This window comes from Hyperolius riggenbachi, chromosome 2 (assembly GCF_040937935.1).
Source record: "Hyperolius riggenbachi isolate aHypRig1 chromosome 2, aHypRig1.pri, whole genome shotgun sequence".
Classification (NCBI taxonomy): Eukaryota; Metazoa; Chordata; class Amphibia; order Anura; family Hyperoliidae; genus Hyperolius; species Hyperolius riggenbachi.
In genome coordinates this window covers 321094674-321114001 of record NC_090647.1, presented here as the reverse complement: position 1 = coordinate 321114001, position 19328 = coordinate 321094674, and the positions used below count along the sequence as shown (strand labels likewise).

At 48.7% G+C, this 19328-nt stretch overlaps 1 protein-coding gene across 2 annotated transcripts in view; it reads right to left on the bottom strand.

The window, feature by feature from the left end:
- Positions 1 to 17874: 17874 nt before the first annotated feature.
- LOC137546579 (uromodulin-like) overlaps positions 17875 to 19328 on the bottom strand; it is a 495270-nt gene continuing 493816 nt past the window's right edge. For both annotated transcript variants that reach the window (XR_011026292.1, XM_068269215.1), the window contains one exon: positions 17875 to 19087. Coding sequence is in view for 1 of the 2 variants with exons in the window: in XM_068269215.1 (XP_068125316.1) it covers positions 19045 to 19087 (43 nt within the window). In the remaining variant the exon portion in view is untranslated. The remainder of the gene's footprint in view (positions 19088 to 19328) is intronic.

Genomic DNA, 19328 nt, shown 5'->3' with positions numbered 1-19328 from the left:
AGGGAGGAAATTACATCAGGATTGGCCTCAAAATAGCCACAGTTAAAATGGGAAATGCTAAGGATTTTCTCTTTTTTTACTGTAGAAAAATCACTAAAATCCAGGGATGCTCATTCAGATCTGGGTACCCGGGTAAACCCGGGTACCCGACCATTTTTACATTATCTGGGTCGGATCCAGATCCAGATACCTGGGCCAATATCTGGATAGCTCTATGCGGGTATCTGGCCGCATAATCCAGATACCCGCAGATATCCGACGGGTATCTGGATCTGGGTACTGTAACAAGGGAGATGATGTCATTGAGCCAATCAGAGGGCTCCCAGCAGAAGCCCTAGCAACCAATCACAGACAGGAACTCCGGCCAGCCCCACCTGACCTCATTGAGCCAATCAGAGGTCTCCCAGCCTAAGCCCTGGCACCCAATCACAGAAGGGAACCCTGGCCAGCCCCCCTGTGTAATAAGGAGGGCTGGCATGATGAGACAGATCGTCCTTGCTTGTGTGGCTGGCTGGTCACTGACAGACTTGCAGCAGTGCTATTGGCTTAGCAAGTGCTGCCTGTATACAGTGATAAACCTAAAGCTTTGAGTGCTAAACACCTTCACTTCACTATTGTTCTATTGTTTTTTTAGCTAGCCTAGCTAGTGTAATTGTTTGATTTCATTCACTCAGTTAGGTCCTGTCTGTGTCTGTGTGTGTGCTGTGCAGGCCTGCAGGACACTATAGTTTAGGCCAGTGGCGGACATACGGCCGTGCAGGCCGTGCCGCCGCACGAGGGCCCCTGAAGTTCCGCTGCTTCAGGGGCCCATTAAGTATTGCAGGGTTTTTTTTTTAATTTTACCTTTTATTTTAACCTGGGGGGCCCCGACTCCTGTCCTCCCCCCTCACATCGGCCCCCCCCTCCCCCTCATGCGATGCGGCGGGAGAGCAGAAAATACAGGAAGTCTCCGCCGGGGCTGCAGCAGACACTAGAGGCTGCTGCCGCTTGGTCTCCCGTGTCTCCAACTTTGTACACTGCTCGCTACTAAACCAGGAAGTAGCGAGCAGTGTACAAAGTTGGAGACACGGGAGACCAAGCGGCAGCAGCCTCTAGTGTCTGCTGCAGCCCCGGCGGAGACTTCCTGGATTTTCTGCTCTCCCGCCCGCCGCCGCCGCCGCCGCGCATACCGGGAGGGGGGGCCCCGAGGTGAGTGAGGGAGGATAGGAGTCGGGCCCCCCACCCGGATAGCTACACACCCATCCACCCGGCTACCTTACCCACCCGGCTAACTACCCACCCGGATACCCACACACTCACCCGGCTACCTACCCACCCGGATACCCACACACCCACCCGGCTACCTAACCACCCTGCCGGCTACCTACCCACCCGGCTACCTACCCACCCGGATACCCACACACCCACCCGGCTACCTACCCGGCTACCTAACCACCCACCCGGCTACCTACCCGGCTACCTAATCACCCTGCCGGCTACCTACCTACCCACCCACCCACCCACCCACCCGGCTACCTACCCGGCTACCTAACCACCCTGCCGGCTACCTACCCACCCACCCGGCTACCTACCCACCCGGCTACCTAACCACCCACCCGGCTACCTACCCACCCGGCTACCTACCCGGCTACCTAACCACCCACCCGACTACCTACCCACCCGGCTACCCACCCACCCGGCTACCTAACCACCCACACATCTACGCACTCACCCGGCTACCTACCCACCCGGCTACCTAACCACCCACCCGTCTACCCACCCGGCTACCTACCCACCCAGCTACCTAACCACCCTGCCGGCTACCTACCCACCCACCCGGATACCTACCCACCCACCCGGCTACCTACCCACCCAGCTACCTACCCGGCTACCTAACCTCCCACCCGGCTACCCACCCGGCTACCTAACCACCCACACATCTACCCACCCACCCGGCTACCTAACCACCCACCCGGCTACCTACCCACCCGGCTACCTAACCACCCACCCGTCTACCTACCCACCCAGCTACCTAACCACCCTGCCGGCTACCTACCCACCCGGCTACCTACCTACGCACCCGGCTACCTACCCACCCGGCTACCTACCCACCCGGCTACCTACCCACCTGGCTACCCACCCACCCGGCTACCCAACCACTCACCCGGCTACCTAACCACCCACCCGGCCACCCACCCGGCTACCTAACCACCCACCCGGCTACCTACACACCCACCCGGCTACCTACCCACCCACCAGGCTACCTACCTAAAGACCCACCAGGCTACCTACCCACCCACCCAGCTACCTAACCACCCACCTACCCACCCACCAGGCTACCTAACCACCAGGCTACCCACCCACCCGGCTACCCAGCCACCCACCAGGCTACTTACCCACCCGGCTAAGGGCTGCCTACCTACCCAACCACCCATGGGAGCTGCGCGCTGGATGGAGGCTGGGACAGGAGGTCTGCTGCTGCAGGTGAGTAAATGTTTTTTTTTATTATTTATTTTAGCAGGTGTATGTTCTGGGCAGGTCTGCCACATGATTGCGTGTATGTTCTGGGCAGGTCTGCCACATGATTGCATGTATGTTCTGGGCAAATTTGCTACATGATTGCATGTGTTTTCTGGGCAAATCTGCCGACATGATTGCACGTATTTTCTGGGCATATCTGCCGACATGATTGCACGTATTTTCTGGGCATATCTGCCGACATGATTGCACGTATTTTCTGGGCATATCTGCCGACATGATTGCGCGTATTTTCTGGGCATATCTGCCGACATGATTGCACGTATTTTCTGGGCATATCTGCCGACATGATTGCACGTATTTTCTGGGCATATCTGCCGACATGATTGCACGTATTTTCTGGGCATATCTGCCGACATGATTGCACGTATTTTCTGGGCATATCTGCTCACATTATGTGTATTTTCATGAGAAAACCTGCACAATTATGTGAATTTTCTGGGGAAAGGGTCACCAAAACCTGGGCTTTGCGTTGCACTTTTCAAGGGAACCTGAGGTGAGAATAATATTGAGGCTGCCATATTTCTCTCCTTTTAAGCAATACCAGTTGCCTGGTTGCCGTTCTGGTCCTCTGCCTCTTATTCTTTCAACCATAGACCCTGAACAAGCATGCAGCAGGTCAGGGGTTTCTGACAATATTGTCAGAACTGAGAAGATTAAGCTGCATGCTTGTTGCTGGTGTAATTCAGTTTATTACTGCAGCCAAATAGATCAGCAGGGCCGCCAGGCAACTAGTATTGTTTAAAAGGAAATAAATATGGCAGCCTCCATATCACTCTCACCCCGGGATCACTTTAAATTACAGTTAGCTCCGCCCTTATCCGGTCATTGCCACGCCCATTTTTTGCCGCGGCGCTACGCGCCGCAGGTTCTATCCACACCCATTTTTTGCTGCGGCGTGCTTCGCGCGTCGTAGGTTATAGCCACGCCCATTTTTTGCCGCGGCGCGCTTAGCGCGCCGCAGGTCAGGGGGGCCCACAATTGATATTTTGCACAGGGGCCCACTGCTGCCTGTGTCCGCCACTGGTTTAGGGAATAGGATTACTGTGTTATTGTATTGTATTATATAGTTAGTTAGTACTGCAGTTAGTTGTTAGAGAGGGTAGTACTGTGTTAGCTTACTACAGATTACTGCAGTGCTGCTGTGCTGAGCATTGTCAGTGTGACAGTTAGACAGATAGTGTGCACTGTCTGTCCTCTGCTCTGCGGTCTGTCACTCCATGCTGATTTGATTTAAAGTCCAACCCCAATTTCATTAAAGTAAAAGTACCCCACATTATCTGGTGACATCATCACGTATAAGTTGTACTATGTCTGCTGGCACCGGCAGCCGGGGGAGGGGCAGCAAGGGCAAGAGGACAGGGAGCAACATTACGGCCATCCTCAGAAGGTCTGCCGTGTCAGTGTCGACCCCAGCGGGCTGCCTACCCTCAGTCAGCGAGCTTTTCGCTCCAGGCGCCACGATTGAACTTAGGGCTTTTAGCCGCAAGGAGTTTGAGGAGGATGTTCTGGGTTTTGAGGAGGGGGGGTATAATGTTGATGATGGGATGAAGGACTGTGACTACCATCCACAGGATGGGGATGTCAGCTCTGAATCTGAGGAGGAGGATGCATCGGTGGGTTTAGCACGGAGGATCAGCATTGCAGACAGTGGCCGTGGAATGCGGGACCCACCACATCCTTCTGCCGCTACCACCAGTCGCACCACTCAACCCCCAACCGCCACAGGGAGAAAAGCCGCAGCATCCCATTCAGTCCGCAGGGGAATGTTCACTAGAGATGTCGCGAACCTCCGATTTTCGGTTCGCGAACCTGGTTCGCAAACTGCCGCGGAAGGTTTAGTTCGCAGGAACTTCCGCGAACCGCAATAGACTTCAATGGGGAGGCGAACTTTGAAAACTAGAAACATTTCTTCTGGCCAGAAAAGTGATGGAAAAGATGTTTCAAGGTGTCTAACACCTAAGATCTTTCAGTGACTACAAGAGGGGAAAACATTTTAACAAAAATACCTTATATTTTTTGTGACAATCATTTTAAAGTAACTCCTTCTGACCGTGGGAAAATAAAACGCCGACTTTAGCAGTTAATAGCAAAGCCCCTTTAAAAGCTAGAAGAAGAACAGTGGGAACAAGAGGGAAAAAAAATTCAAAAAGACCTTATAGTTTTTGAGAAAATCAATTGTAGAGTTTTAATGTAAATTCTCCTTCTGACTGTGGGAAAAAATACCCCCGCCGACTTTAACGGTTAATAGCAAAGCCCCTTTTAAAAGCTAGCAACACCAAAATTACTGGAAATGTTAAGAAGAACAGTGGGAACAAGAGGAAAATTAGGAAAACATTTTTTTCATAAAGACCTTATAGTTTTTGAGAAAATCGATTTTAAAGAAAAAAAAAAGAGTCTATTCATAAAAAAGAACCGATTCATTAAAAAGATCCGGCTCATTCATGAGCTGTTAGTATAGCAGAGAATGCGTCCTCGGCAGGGCGTGAAGCTGCTGGCTCTCGCTGCTGTCTCTCCCCACCTGCCTGCACCTGTCAACCCCCACCTAGGCTGGCACCCAGTGCACTCATGGGTGCACTGGGTGCCAGCCTAGGTGGGGGTTGACAGGTGCAGGCAGGCAGGTGGGGAGAGACAGGGAGAGCTAGCAGCTATGCGTCCGAAAGGACGCATTCTCTGCTATGTGGGTGGGGGGCTTCGGAGATCTTCAATCAACTTAATAGAAGATCGCAGCATAAGGGAATACAGGTAAGTATTTATGGTTAATTTAGAATAATAAAAAACTTTTCTCGTGGTCCTGGGGCACCGGAGGTGGGGAAGGGAGGTGGGGAAGAGCCCCTTGTCCATGGATTGGACAAGGGCTCGGGGGAGGGGAAGGCTTGGCCGCCCCACCCCCCGGAGCCCCCCATACCATGGACCATGCGGGCTGGTATAGCTCAGGGTGCGAAGCCCCAGTCGGCCGGGGCTCCGCATTCTGGCTATCCCAGGCTGCATGGGGGACAAGGGGTTACAGAGGCTCGGGAGGGGGACCCCACGTCGTTTTTTTTTTCAGATTTCCCACACTTAGCACATAAAAATAATTATATATATATATATATATTTTTTTTTATTTTTTTATTTTTTTTGTATTATTTATTTTAACCACTTAACGACCACGGCCAGTCGATCGGCGGACCTAGGTGTTAAGTGGTTTTACATGGAAACGGCCACTCGTTCGAGCGGCTTTTCTATGTCAGTTCACGGAGGGTGCCTCCGTGAACAACCTGCGAGCCGCCAATCGCGGCTCGCAGGTGAAATGTAAACACGCGGGGAAGAAATCCCCGCTATTTACATCATACGGTGCTGCTGTAAAGGAGATCGTCAATCCCCGGCCTCTGATTGGCCAGGGATCGCCGGCAGCTGAAGGCTGAATGGATCTCCGTCCTGCGCTGCCCAGGGGAAAGAGGAGAGGGAGGGAAGGGAAAGGAGGCAGAAAATCACTGCGGAGGGGGGCTTTGAGGAGCCAATTACCCCCCCCCCCCCCGCTGATTGCAAATAGCCGGCGGTGATCAGAGCCCCCCAGCAGGACATCCCCCTAGTGGGGAAAAAAGGGGGGAAGTCTGGTCGCCCTGGCTGTCTGCTGATCTGTGCTGTGGGCTGGAGAGCCCATGCTGCACAGATCAGCGCAAACAAGCCCGGACTTACGAGGCCACAAGTATGAAAAAAGTTAAATACCATTTCATAATCCAGATCCATGGAGGACGCCATCTGCGCCCTCCCGTTCATTCCGCCATGGCACCCACAGTAATAACGGCCCCGGTCGGGTCCCAACCCCTCCAAACGGGTCGGGTTCTTATTCCCCCCTTAATATGGCCGCCACAGATTGCCGCGGCTGCGCAGTCCGCATAGACGTAATTGCAGCTGCACAGCTCTAGGGTCTCCTCCCGATGTATGCACGCATATTGATGACGCGGCAGGAGGAGGGCCTAGAGCTGCGCAGCCGCAATTGCGGCTATGCAGACTGCACAGCAGCGGCAATCTGTGGCGGCCATATTGAGGGGGGAATGAGAACCCGACCCGTTTGGAGGGGTCGGGGCCCGACCGGGGCCGGTATTACTGCGGGAGACATGGGGGAATGAACGGGAGGGCACGGATGGCGTCCTCCATGGATCTGGATTATGAAAAGGTATTTAACTTTTTTCACATTTGTGGCCTCGGAAGTCCGTTAAATATTGTTTTCTGCTATCTTTTTAACATATCCTGCAAATTTGTTGTTGCTAGGATGTAAGGGGCCTTTGCTATTAACTGCTAAAGTCGGCGGGTGATGATACCGTAACCAACCAGAATTATAGGGGTGCAAAAGTGCTGAATTCTGCCATAGGCTTCCATTAGGCTCCCTATTTCACTTTCCAAAATCTCAAATCTCAAAATGCTAGAAAATTTGGTACTGCTGAGCCATTGCCCTCTGAAAAGATTTGAGATTTTGGAAAGTGAAATAGGGAGCCAATGAAAGCCTACGGGGGATTTTACCACATTTGCACCCCTGTAAGTCTGGTTTGCAGAGATGTAGGAAACCCATCTTTGGATTCCAAGTATAACAATATGCCTTCTACCTGCATGAGACATGTCGTGAGATTCAGACGTTGCTAACGGCCATGGCTGCGATTTATGTTCGTCAGAATTTCCACCATTGACATTGCCCAAATAAACAGGTTTTTGTGACCCAAGGCTATGACCTCTTTGGCCTAGGGGCCTAAAACTCACCAGTCATGATCCCCCTAAGTGTCCCTACAATGCTAGAAAATTTGGTACTGCTGAGCCATTGCCCTTTGAAATGGTTTGAGATTTTGGAACGGTAAATAGGAGGCCCAATGAAAGCCTATGGGGGATTTTACCACTTTTGCACCCCTGTAACTCTGGTTTGCAGAGATGTAGGGAACCCATCTTTGGATTCCAAGTATAACCATATCTCTTCTACCTGCATGAGACATGTCGTGAGATTCAGACGTTGCTAACGGCCATGGCTGCGATTTATGTTCGTCAGAATTTCCACCATTGACTTTGCCCAATTAAACAGGTTTTTGTGACCCAAGGCTATGACCTCTTTGGCCTAGGGGCCTGAAACTCACCAGTCATGATCCCCCTTAGTGTCCCTACAATGCTAGAAAATTTGGTACTGCTGAGCCATTGCCCTTTAATAAGATTTGAGATTTTGGAAAGTGAAATAGGGAGCCAATGAAAGCCTATGGGGGATTTTACCACTTTTGCACCCCTGTAACTCTGGTTTGCAGAGATGTAGGGAACCCATCTTTGGATTCCAAGTATAACAATATGCCTTCTACCTGAATGAGACATGTCGTGAGATTCAGACGTTGCTAACGGCCATGGCTGCGATTTATGTTCGTCAGAATTTCCACTATTGACTTTGCCCAAATGCACAGGTTTTTGTGACCCAAGGCTATGACCTCTTTGGCCTAGGGGCCTGAAACTCACCAGTCATGATCCCCCTAAGTGTCCCTACAATGCAAGAAAATTTGCCACTGCTGAGCCATTGCCCTTTGAAAAGATTTGAGATTTTGGAAAGTGAAATAGGGAGCCATTGAAAGCCTATGGGGGATTTTACCACTTTTGCACCCCTGTAACTCTGGTTTGCAGAGATGTAGGGAACCCATCTTTGGATTCCAAGTATAACAATATGCCTTCTACCTGCATGAGACATGCCGTGAGATTCAGACGTTGCTAAAGGCCATGGCTGCGATTTATGTTCGTCAGAATTTCCACCATTGACTTTGCCCAAATACACAGGTTTTTGTGACCCAAGGCTATGACCTCTTTGGCCTAGGGGCCCGAAACTCACCAGTCATGATCCCCCTAAGAGTCCCTACAATGCTAGAAAATTTGGTACTGCTGAGCCATTGCCCTTTGAAATGGTGTGAGATTTTGGAACGGTAAATAGGAGGCCCAATGAAAGCCTATGGGGGATTTTACCACTTTTGCACCCCTGTCGGCCGCTAGCCAATCGGAAGAGGCAGAGAGGAGAGGGGCGGCGCAGTGGGAATGGAGGACGCCGCAACGTCATAGCGGGGGGCGGTGCTGGGCACAATGCATCAGCACACGCTGCCCGCCGCCCCCTTCGCTCGCCGGAGTCTTCTTCTATGCCACGCATCTGCACTGACTCTAGCCAGCGCGGCCGAAGGATAGGAGACCAGGAAGAGCCCCAGACACTGCCGCTGGAACTGGAGGGAGGTGAGTGGCATCTACACCTAACTACTCTATACCTGGCTAACTATACTGAAGGTCCCTACACCTAACTACACTATACCTGGCTAAGTATACTGAAGCCACCTACACCTAACTACTCTATACCTGGCTAACTATACTGAAGGCACCCACACCTAACTACACTATACCTGGCTAACTATACTGAAGGCCCCTACACCTAACTACACTATACCTGCCTAACTATACTGAAGCCACCTACACCTAACTACACTATACTTGGCTAACTATACTGAAGGCACCCACACCTAACTACACTATACCTGGCTAACTATACTGAAGGCACCCACACCTAACTACATTATACCTGGAAAACTATACTGAAGGCACCCACACCTAACTACTCTATACTTGGAAAACTATACTGAAGGCACTCACACCTAACTACACTACACCTGGCTAACTATACTGAAGGCACCCACACCTAACTACACTACACCTGGCTAGCTATACTGAAGGCTCCTACACCTAACTACACTATACCTGGCTACCTATACTGAAGGCCCCTATACCTATCTACCTATACTGAAGGCACGTATACCTAGCTACCTAAATGTTGGTAGATCTCCTGGGCTTGGCAAATTTTAAAGTAGCTCGCGAGCTGAAAAAGTGTGGGCACCCCTGCCCTAGGCTATGACCTCCTCGGCCTAGGGGCCCGAAACTCACCAGTCATGATCCCCCTAAGAGTCCCTACAATGCTAGAAAATTTGCCACTGCTGAGCCATCACCCTTTGAAAAGATTTGAGATTTTTGAAAGTGAAATAGGGAGCCTAATGGAAGCCTATGGCAGAATTCAGCACTTTTGCACCCCTATAATTCTGGTCAGTTATCATCATCACCCGCCGACTTTAGCAGTTAATAGCAAAGGCCCCTTACATCCTAGCAACACCAAATTTGCAGGATATGTTAAAAAGATAGCGGGAAACAATATTTAACGGACTTCCAAGGCCACAAATGTAAAAAAAGTTAAATTCCTTTTCATAATCCAGATTCATGGAGGACGCCATCCGCGCCCTCCTGTTCATTCCCCCATGGCTCCCGCAGTAATACCGGCCCTGGTCGGGCCCCGACCCCTCCAAATGGGTCGGGTTTTCATCCCCCCATCAATATGGCCGCCACAGATTGCCGCTGCTGTGCAGTCTGCATAGGCGCGATTGCGGCTGCGCAGCTCTAGGCCCTCCTCCCGCCGCGTCATCAATATGCGTGCATACATCGGATGCATCGGGAGGAGGTCCTAGAGCTGCGCAGCCGCAATCGCGTCTATGCGGACTGCGCAGCCGCGGAAATCTGTGGTGGCCATATTGAGGGGGGAATGAGTTTAGAACCCGTCCCGTTCAAAGGGGGCGGGACTCGACTGGGGCCGTTATTAGTGCGGGAGCCATGGGGGAATGAACGGGAGGGTGCGGATGGCGTCCTCAATGGATCTGGATTATGAAAAGGTATTTAACTTTTTTTCACATTTGTGGCCTCGGAAGTCCTTTAAAAAATGTTTTTTTTTTATTATTATTTTTATGTGCTGTGTGTGGGAAATCTGAAAAAAAAAATGGCGTGGGACCCCCCCTCCCGAGCCTCTGTAACCCCTTGTCCCCCATGGAGGCTGGGATAGCCAGAATGCGGAGCCCTGGCCGACTGGGGCTTCGCACCCTGAGCTATACCAGCCCACATGGTCCATGGTATGGGGGGGCTCTGGAGGGGGGGGGGGCGGCCAAGCCTTCCCCTCCTCCCCCCCTGAGCCCTTCTCCAATCCATGGACAATGGGCTCTTCCCCACCTCCGGTGCCCCAGGAGGAGGTGGGGGCGACGACTCCCTGGGGGGGGGGTGTTCATGGTGGCATCTGGTAGTCCCCTTTAAGAAGGGGACCCCAGATGCCCACCCCCCTCCCAGGAGAAATGAGTATAGGGGTACAAAGTACCCCTTACCCATTTCCACAAAGGGTTAAATGAAATGAAAACACAACCACGAGAAAAGTATTTTATTCTAAATTAACCATAAATACTTACCTGTACCTTTAAAAAAGTTTTCCCACGCCAATATCCACGGTAAACGATCCAACGAACTGTATCCTCTTATGTTGCGATCTTCAATTATGTTGATTGAAGATCTCTGACGCCTCCCACATAGCAGAGAATGCGTCCTTTCGGATGCATAGCTGCCGCCTCCTGCTGTCTCTCCCCACCTCCTCACCTGTCACCTTCACCTAGCCTGGCACCCATGGGTGCACCGGGTGCCAGGCTAGGTGAGGGTGACAGGTGCAGGCAGGTGGTGGAGAGACAGCAGCGGAGCCGGCAGCTTCACGTCCTGCTCAGGATGCATTCTCTGCTATACTAAAGGTTCATGAATCATCCGGTTCTTTTTAATGAATCGGTTCTTTTTTTATGAATCGGCTCATTTTACTTTGAAACTTTAAAATTGATTTTCTCAAAAAGTATAAGTTCTTTTTGAATTTTTTTTTCCTCTTGTTCCCACTATTCCACTTAACATTCCCAACAATTTTGGTGTTTTTACTATGTAAGGGGGCTTTGCTATTAACCGCTAAATTCGGCGCCAGTAAAGTCTATGGGCGAACCGAACTTTTTGGAAAAAAGGTTCCCGGTTCTCTGCAAAGGCGAACCACCTGAAGTTCGCCAGGAACCATTCGCTACATCTCTAATGTTCACCTCCCCAATCTGGCGGTTTTTCACTCTGCCCTCATTGTGACCATTAAAAGTATGGCACCTCCAGCTTCATCACCCATCTGGCCAAAAAACATGTTGTTGAGCATGAGGAGTTCAAGAGGCTGAAGCAAGCTGGCGCTGGCTCCCACCGTCACGGTGCCACAGGCCACTGCTGCTGATACCACCACCTATATTCAACCCAAAACACAATTGCGGTGTCATTTTTTGGAGGTGTCTGGGCTGAAAACTGTCATGTCCCAGTTGTGCGATTGGACTTTGGACACAATGTGGGCTGCACAACCGCTGTCTGGAACCTAGTCCTGATGTTAATTGACAGCTTTTTTTTTTTTCATTTTATGTCCACCAAATAATAAATTAGTGTTTCCCTTTAAAAAAACATGATGCTACATGCATCATTTACCCTAAAAACCCCTTTTAAAGCTATTTAAAGGGCTTTTCCGTTTTTTCTATCCAGATACCCAAATAGGTCGGGTACCCGCAGGTAATTTGGTCAGATACCCGAATTCACTCGGGTATCCCCAAGGTCGGATCCGGGTACCGGAATCGGATCCAGATATCAGGTACCCGGATCCGGATTCGGGCGGGTATTAAAAAGTACTACCCGAGCAACCCTGCTAAAATCAAAACGTGGACATTGCAATACATATGTTTTGTAAGTAGAGAACGTATTTATCTACTTATATATGTGTTTTTTTCTGAGATTGTATGGCTGACAGCTCCTCTTTAATGCAGAGACGGGGCAGACTCTACTGTCTACTTCAACTCCTATGCTGCTGAGATCCTGCATAGTAGGCAAGCAGCAGCACCTCCACAATTATTGGGTGAAATGCATGCCCTAATCACTAGGTGCCTCTGCCTAGTGCCAAGTAGTGTTGGGCGAACAGTGTTCGCCACTGTTCGGGTTCTGCAGAACATCACCCTGTTCGGGTGATGTTCGGGTTCGGCTGAACACCTGGTGGTGTTCGGCCAAACTGTTCGGCCATATGGCCGAACTAAGAGCGCATGGCCGAACATTACCCGAACGTTCGGCTAGCGCTGTGATTGGCCGAACGGGTCACGTGTAGTGTTGGGCGAACATCTAGATGTTCGGGTTCGGGCCGAACATGGCCGAACTCCGAACATAATGGAAGTCAATGGGGACCCGAACTTTCGTGCTTTGTAAAGCCTCCTTACATGCTACATACCCCAAATTTACAGGGTATGTGCACCTTGGGAATGGGTACAAGAGGAAAAAAAATTTAGCAAAAAGAGCTTATAGTTTTTGAGAAAATCGATTTTAAAGTTTCAAAGGGAAAGCTGTCTTTTAAATGCGGGAAATGTCTGTTTTCTTTGCACAGGTAACATGCTTTTTGTCGGCATGCAGTCATAAATGTAATACATATAAGAGGTTCCAGGAAAAGGGACCGGTAACGCTAACCCAGCAGCAGCACACGTGATGGAACAGGAGGAGGGTGGCGCAGGAGGAGAAGGCCACGCTTTGAGACACAACAACCCAGGCCTTGCATGAGGACAAGAAGCGTGCGGATAGCAATTTGCATTTTGTCGCCATGCAGTCATAAATGTAATACAGATGAGAGGTTCAATAAACAGGGACCGGAAACGCTAACCCATCACAGATGTTCATTGTTCATGTTACTTGGTTGGGGTCCGGGAGTGTTGCGTAGTCGTTTCCAATCCAGGATTGATTCATTTTAATTTGAGTCAGACGGTCTGCATTTTCTGTGGAGAGGCGGATACGCCGCCGATCTGTGACGATGCCTCCGGCAGCACTGAAACAGCGTTCCGACATAACGCTGGCTGCCGGGCAAGCCAGCACCTCTATTGCGTACATTGCCAGTTTGTGCCAGGTGTCTAGCTTCGACACCCAATAGTTGAAGGGTGCAGATGGATTGTTCAACACAGCTACGCCATCTGACATGTAGTCCTTGACCATCTTCTCCAGGCGATCGGTGTTGGAGGTGGATCTGCACGCTTGCTGTTCTGTGTGCTGCTGCATGGGTGTCAGAAAATTTTCCCACTCCAAGGACACTGCCGATACCATTCCCTTTTGGGCACTAGCTGCGGCTTGTGTTGTTTGCTGCCCTCCTGGTCGTCCTGGGTTTGCGGAAGTCAGTCTGTCGGCGTACAACTGGCTAGAGGAGGGGGAGGATGTCAATCTCCTCTCTAAAGTCTCCACAAGGGCCTGCTGGTATTCTTCCATTTTGACCTGTCTGGCTCTTTCTTCAAGCAGTTTTGGAACATTGTGTTTGTACCGTGGATCCAGAAGGGTATAAACCCAGTAATTGGTGTTGTCCAGAATGCGCACAATGCGTGGGTCACGTTCAATGCAGTCCTAGGCCGAAGAGGTCATAGCCTAGGGTCACAAAACCTGTTTATTTGGGCAATTTCAATGGTGGCGAGTCTGACGTACATAAATCGCAGCAATAGCCGTTAGCAACGTCTGAATCTCACGAAATGTCTCATGCAGGTAGAAGACATATTGTTAGACTTGGGCTCCAAAGATGGGTTCCCTACATCTCTGCAAACCAGAGATACAGGGCTCCAAATTTGGTAAAATCCCCCATAGGCTTTCATTGAGCCTCCTATTTACAGTTCCAAAATCTCACATCTTTTCAAAGGGCAATTACTCAGCAGTGGCAAATTTTCTAGCATTGTAGGGACCCTTAGGGGGAACATGACTGGTGAGTTTCGGGCCCCTAGGCCAAAGAGGTCATAGCCTAGGGTCACAAAAACCTGTTTATTTGGGCTATTTCAATGGTAGTGATCGTGACGTACATAAATCGCAGCAATGGCCGTTAGCAAACTCTGAATCTCACGAAATGTCTCATGCAGGTAGAAGACATATTGTTAGACTTGGATTCCAAAGATGGGGTCCCTACATCTCTGCAAACCAGAGTTACAGGGGTCCAAAATTGGTAAAATCCCCCATAGGATTTCATTGCCTCCCTATTTCACTTTCCAAAATCTCACATCTTTTCAAAGGGCAATGGCTCAGCAGTACCAAATTTTCTAGCATTGTAGGGACCCTTAGGGGGAACATGACTGGTGAGTTTCGGGCCCCTAGGCCGAAGAGGTCATAGCCTAGGGTCACAAAAACCTGTTTATTTGGGCTATTTCAATGGTAGTGATGGTGACGTACATAAATCGCAGCAATGGCCGTTAGCAAAGTCTGAATCTCACTAAATGTCTCATGCAGGTAGAAGACATATTGTTAGACTTGGATTCCAAAGATGGGGTCCCTACATCTCTGCAAACTAGAGTTACAGGGGTCCAAAATTGGTAAAATCCCCCATAGGATTTCATTGCCTCCCTATTTCACTTTCCAAAATCTCACATCTTTTCAAAGGGCAATGGCTCAGCAGTACCAAATTTTCTAGCATTGTAGGGACCCTTAGGGGGAACATGACTGGTGAGTTTCGGGCCCCTAGGCCGAAGAGGTCATAGCCTAGGGTCACAAAAACCTGTTTATTTGGGCTATTTCAATGGTAGTGATGGTGACGTACATAAATCGCAGCAATGGCCGTTAGCAAAGTCTGAATCTCACGAAATGTCTCATGCAGGTAGAAGACATATTGTTAGACTTGGATTCCAAAGATTGGGTCCCTACATCTCTGCAAACCAGAGTTACAGGGGGCCAAAATTGGTAAAATCCCCCATAGGATTTCATTGCCTCCCTATTTCACTTTCCAAAATCTCACATTTTTTCAAAGGGCAATGGCTCAGCAGTACCAAATTTTCTAGCATTGTAGGGACCCTTAGGGGGATCATGACTGGTGAGTTTCGGGCCCCTAGGCCGAAGAGGTCATAGCCTAGGGTCACAAAAACCTGTTTATTTGGGCTATTTCAATGGTAGTGATGGTGGCGTACATAAATCTCAGCCATGGCCGTTAGCAACGTCTGAATCTCACGAAATGTCTCATGCAGGTAGAAGACATATTGTTAGACTTGGATTCCAAAGATGGGGTCCCTACATCTCTGCAAACCAGAGTTACAGGGGTCCAAAATTGGTAAAATCCCCCATAGGATGAGATTCAGACTTTGCTAACGGCCATTGCTGCGATTTATGTACGTCACCATCACTACCATTGAAATAGCCCAAATAAACAGGTTTTTGTGACCCTAGGCTATGACCTCTTTGGCCTAGGGGCCCGAAACTCACCAGTCATGTTCCCCCTAAGGGTCCCTACAATGCTAGAAAATTTGCCACTGCTGAGTAATTGCCCTTTGAAAAGATGTGAGATTTTGGAACTGTAAATAGGAGGCCCAATGAAAGCCTATGGGGGATTTTACCAAATTTGGAGCCCTGTAACTCTGGTTTGCAGAGATGTAGGGAACCCATCTTTGGAGCCCAAGTCTAACAATATGTCTTCTACCTGCATGAGACATTTCGTGAGATTCAGACGTTGCTAACGGCCATTGCTGCGATTTATGTACGTCAGACTCGCCACCATTGAAATTGCCCAAATAAACAGGTTTTGTGACCCTAGGCTATGACCTCTTCGGCCTAGGACTGCATTGAACGCGACCCACGCATTGTGCGCATTCTGGACAACACCAATTACTGGGTTTATACCCTTCTGGATCCACGGTACAAACACAATGTTCCAAAACTGCTTGAAGAAAGAGCCAGACAGGTCAAAATGGAAGAATACCAGCAGGCCCTTGTGGAGACTTTAGAGAGGAGATTGACATCCTCCCCCTCCTCTAGCCAGTTGTACGCCGACAGACTGACTTCCGCAAACCCAGGACGACCAGGAGGGCAGCAAACAACACAAGCCGCAGCTAGTGCCCAAAAGGGAATGGTATCGGCAGTGTCCTTGGAGTGGGAAAATTTTCTGACACCCATGCAGCAGCACACAGAACAGCAAGCGTGCAGATCCACCTCCAACACCGATCGCCTGGAGAAGATGGTCAAGGACTACATGTCAGATGGCGTAGCTGTGTTGAACAATTCATCTGCACCCTTCAACTATTGGGTATCGAAGCTAGACACCTGGCACAAACTGGCAATGTACGCAATAGAGGTGCTGGCTTGCCCGGCAGCCAGCGTTATGTCGGAACGCTGTTTCAGTGCTGCCGGAGGCATCGTCACAGATCGGCGGCGTATCCGCCTCTCCACAGAAAATGCAGACCGTCTGACTCAAATTAAAATGAATCAATCCTGGATTGGAAACGACTACGCAACACTCCCGGACCCCAACCAAGTAACATGAACAATGAACATCTGTGATGGGTTAGCGTTTCCGGTCCCTGTTTATTGAACCTCTCATCTGTATTACATTTATGACTGCATGGCGACAAAATGCAAATTGCTATCCGCACGCTTCTTGTCCTCATGCAAGGCCTGGGTTGTTGTGTCTCAAAGCGTGGCCTTCTCCTCCTGCGCCACCCTCCTCCTGTTCCATCACGTGTGCTGCTGCTGGGTTAGCGTTACCGGTCCCTTTTCCTGGAACCTCTTATATGTATTACATTTATGACTGCATGCCGACAAAAAGCATGTTACCTGTGCAAAGAAAACAGACATTTCCCGCATTTAAAAGACAGTTTTCCCTTTGAAACTTTAAAATCGATTTTCTCAAAAACTATAAGCTCTTTTTGCTAAATTTTTCCTCTTGTACCCACTCCCAAGGTGCACATACCCTGTAAATTTGGGGTATGTAGCATGTAAGGAGGCTTTACAAAGCACAAAAGTCCGGGTCCCCATTGACTTCCATTATGTTCGGAGTTCGGGTCGAACACCCGAACATCGCGGCCATGTTCGGCCCGAACCCGAACATCTAGATGTTCGCCCAACACTAGTGCCAAGCAACACAGAAAAGTCTATGGCTAGAGATGACCCTCAACTACAAGAGACATTTCTAAACTTGATCTGCATGGAGCCTATAACTGAGGAAAACAGATTTGAAAAGATACTTTGGACATAAGTATTTTGTTATTCTGCCTGAATAAAAAACACATGCATGTGGCCTGTTATGGCAATTTAGAAATTTACAAAGGGTCTCCTGGCCATCGCTATATGGTATAAGAAGGCTACAGTGCTCACCTACTAAAGAGCGGGGAAGGGATTGTAGGAGTTATAGTCAACACATGAAGGAATGCCATGGGAAATGTTTATGGGAGATCCTAATGTCAAAAATCTAGATACTTACCTTGGGTAAGTTTGCCCGCACTGTGCAGGTGCAGATGGCTTGCCACACTGAAAAAACTGAATTTTTCTCAACAAAAGTGAAATTTCCTTCTAAGCATGTTTATTTATTATACAGTAATTTATAATATTGTTTTTTTTTTCTTTTTAAGTAGAAGATGCCTTTATACCAGTACCATGTATGCAACCATTTGGCCATATATTTTTGTCAGTCTCGTTTAGATACGAATACATTTTCTGCTCATTAATGAACATTCACAACTGTCATGCAAGAGGTGGCCCTTTATTTTCTCCCAGTAAGATTAATAATATAACACAAAAAAGACTTACAAAGAAATATGAAGATTCGTGCTACAAAATCACAGTATACAGAACTTTCATTACAACTACAACACATCACATGCCTGTCTACGTCTTTGACTGATCACTTCCAATGCCAACATAGTGCATTATTACCTTATACAGCGCAGACTTGCTATATGTTTAGTGGCAACTAAATATTTCTGGTGTCAAATGAAGTTAGAGATGTGAATGCATACAAATATTTATTTGAGGAACAATTAATATATAAGAGAAATTAGCTAGCTATAGCTGTATCTGCATCAGTTAGGCCACGTTCACAGTGGGGTGTTGCATTGCACTTACTGCAAGCAAAAGCAGGACCGCAACACAGCAGATAGGGAAAGTCACATCCCACGTTATACATCTGGTGCGATGCAGACGATAAAGCATACGGTACATACAAAGTATGCTTAATTGCACCTGTTAATGCACGCCTTATGCGGTATTATGGATGTACCATTACAATATAGCTGCATCACATTAGCAATGCGATTGGATTGGCTGACGCACTGCAATGCCCCACTGTGAATGCAGCCTAAGTGATAAGATCACTGCTGGAATGCCATGTTGAAAAGTTAATAGTAAGTGCAGGTCGTGGAAGATTTATCAGGTCCCAATGGAATAACTTCCTCAGTTGTGGTTATGGTGTTAGAGGTAACGGCGGAGGTGATCTTGGAGCAGGTGTTTGCAGTGACCGTAGATGTATCAGTGCTGAGGGTGCTCTGGACTGGCAGATCGCAGGAATCAGATGTAGAACTTCCAGTGTTTGTGGTTGCAGGAGTTGGGATGACGGAACTTGTCTGATTACTAGAGGATTGTGCTTCAGTACTTCCGACATAAACCAGAATGGATGTAGGAGATATGGCTTGAGTGCGTTTTATGTAGATACTACTAGGAGTGATGGTCTTCTTCTCAATATTGACAAATGTGGTTTTATTGATTTGCAGACTTTTTACCTGTTTGTTGTTTATTAGTTGAATTATGAATTTAAATCTAAACACACTTCTACTTTTTATTGTCGAGACTGCTGTATTCTCTTCCGGATAGACATTTTCTGTCGGCATCACGGCCTTTTCCAAAGTTATTTCAGGGCATTGTGCCTTCGCTGTACTATTTAGACCATAAGCTGCTGCTACTGTTGTTGATGTTGAGGCTGAAAACGGAAGAAAAAACTTAATAAACATGAAATACAAAATTATTATTAATATAGCCTGCTTTACATACACTTTTTTAATGTATCCTTTCCCCAATATAATACCTAACAGCATCGAGCCAAGTCATTCATACTTCAAATATTTAATGTCCAATTTAGTAAAATTCTGCCGTGTTCCTCCCCCCTTCCCTTCAACACTTTACGAGCACTGTAGCTCTTATATCAATAAAATGTGTGCTAA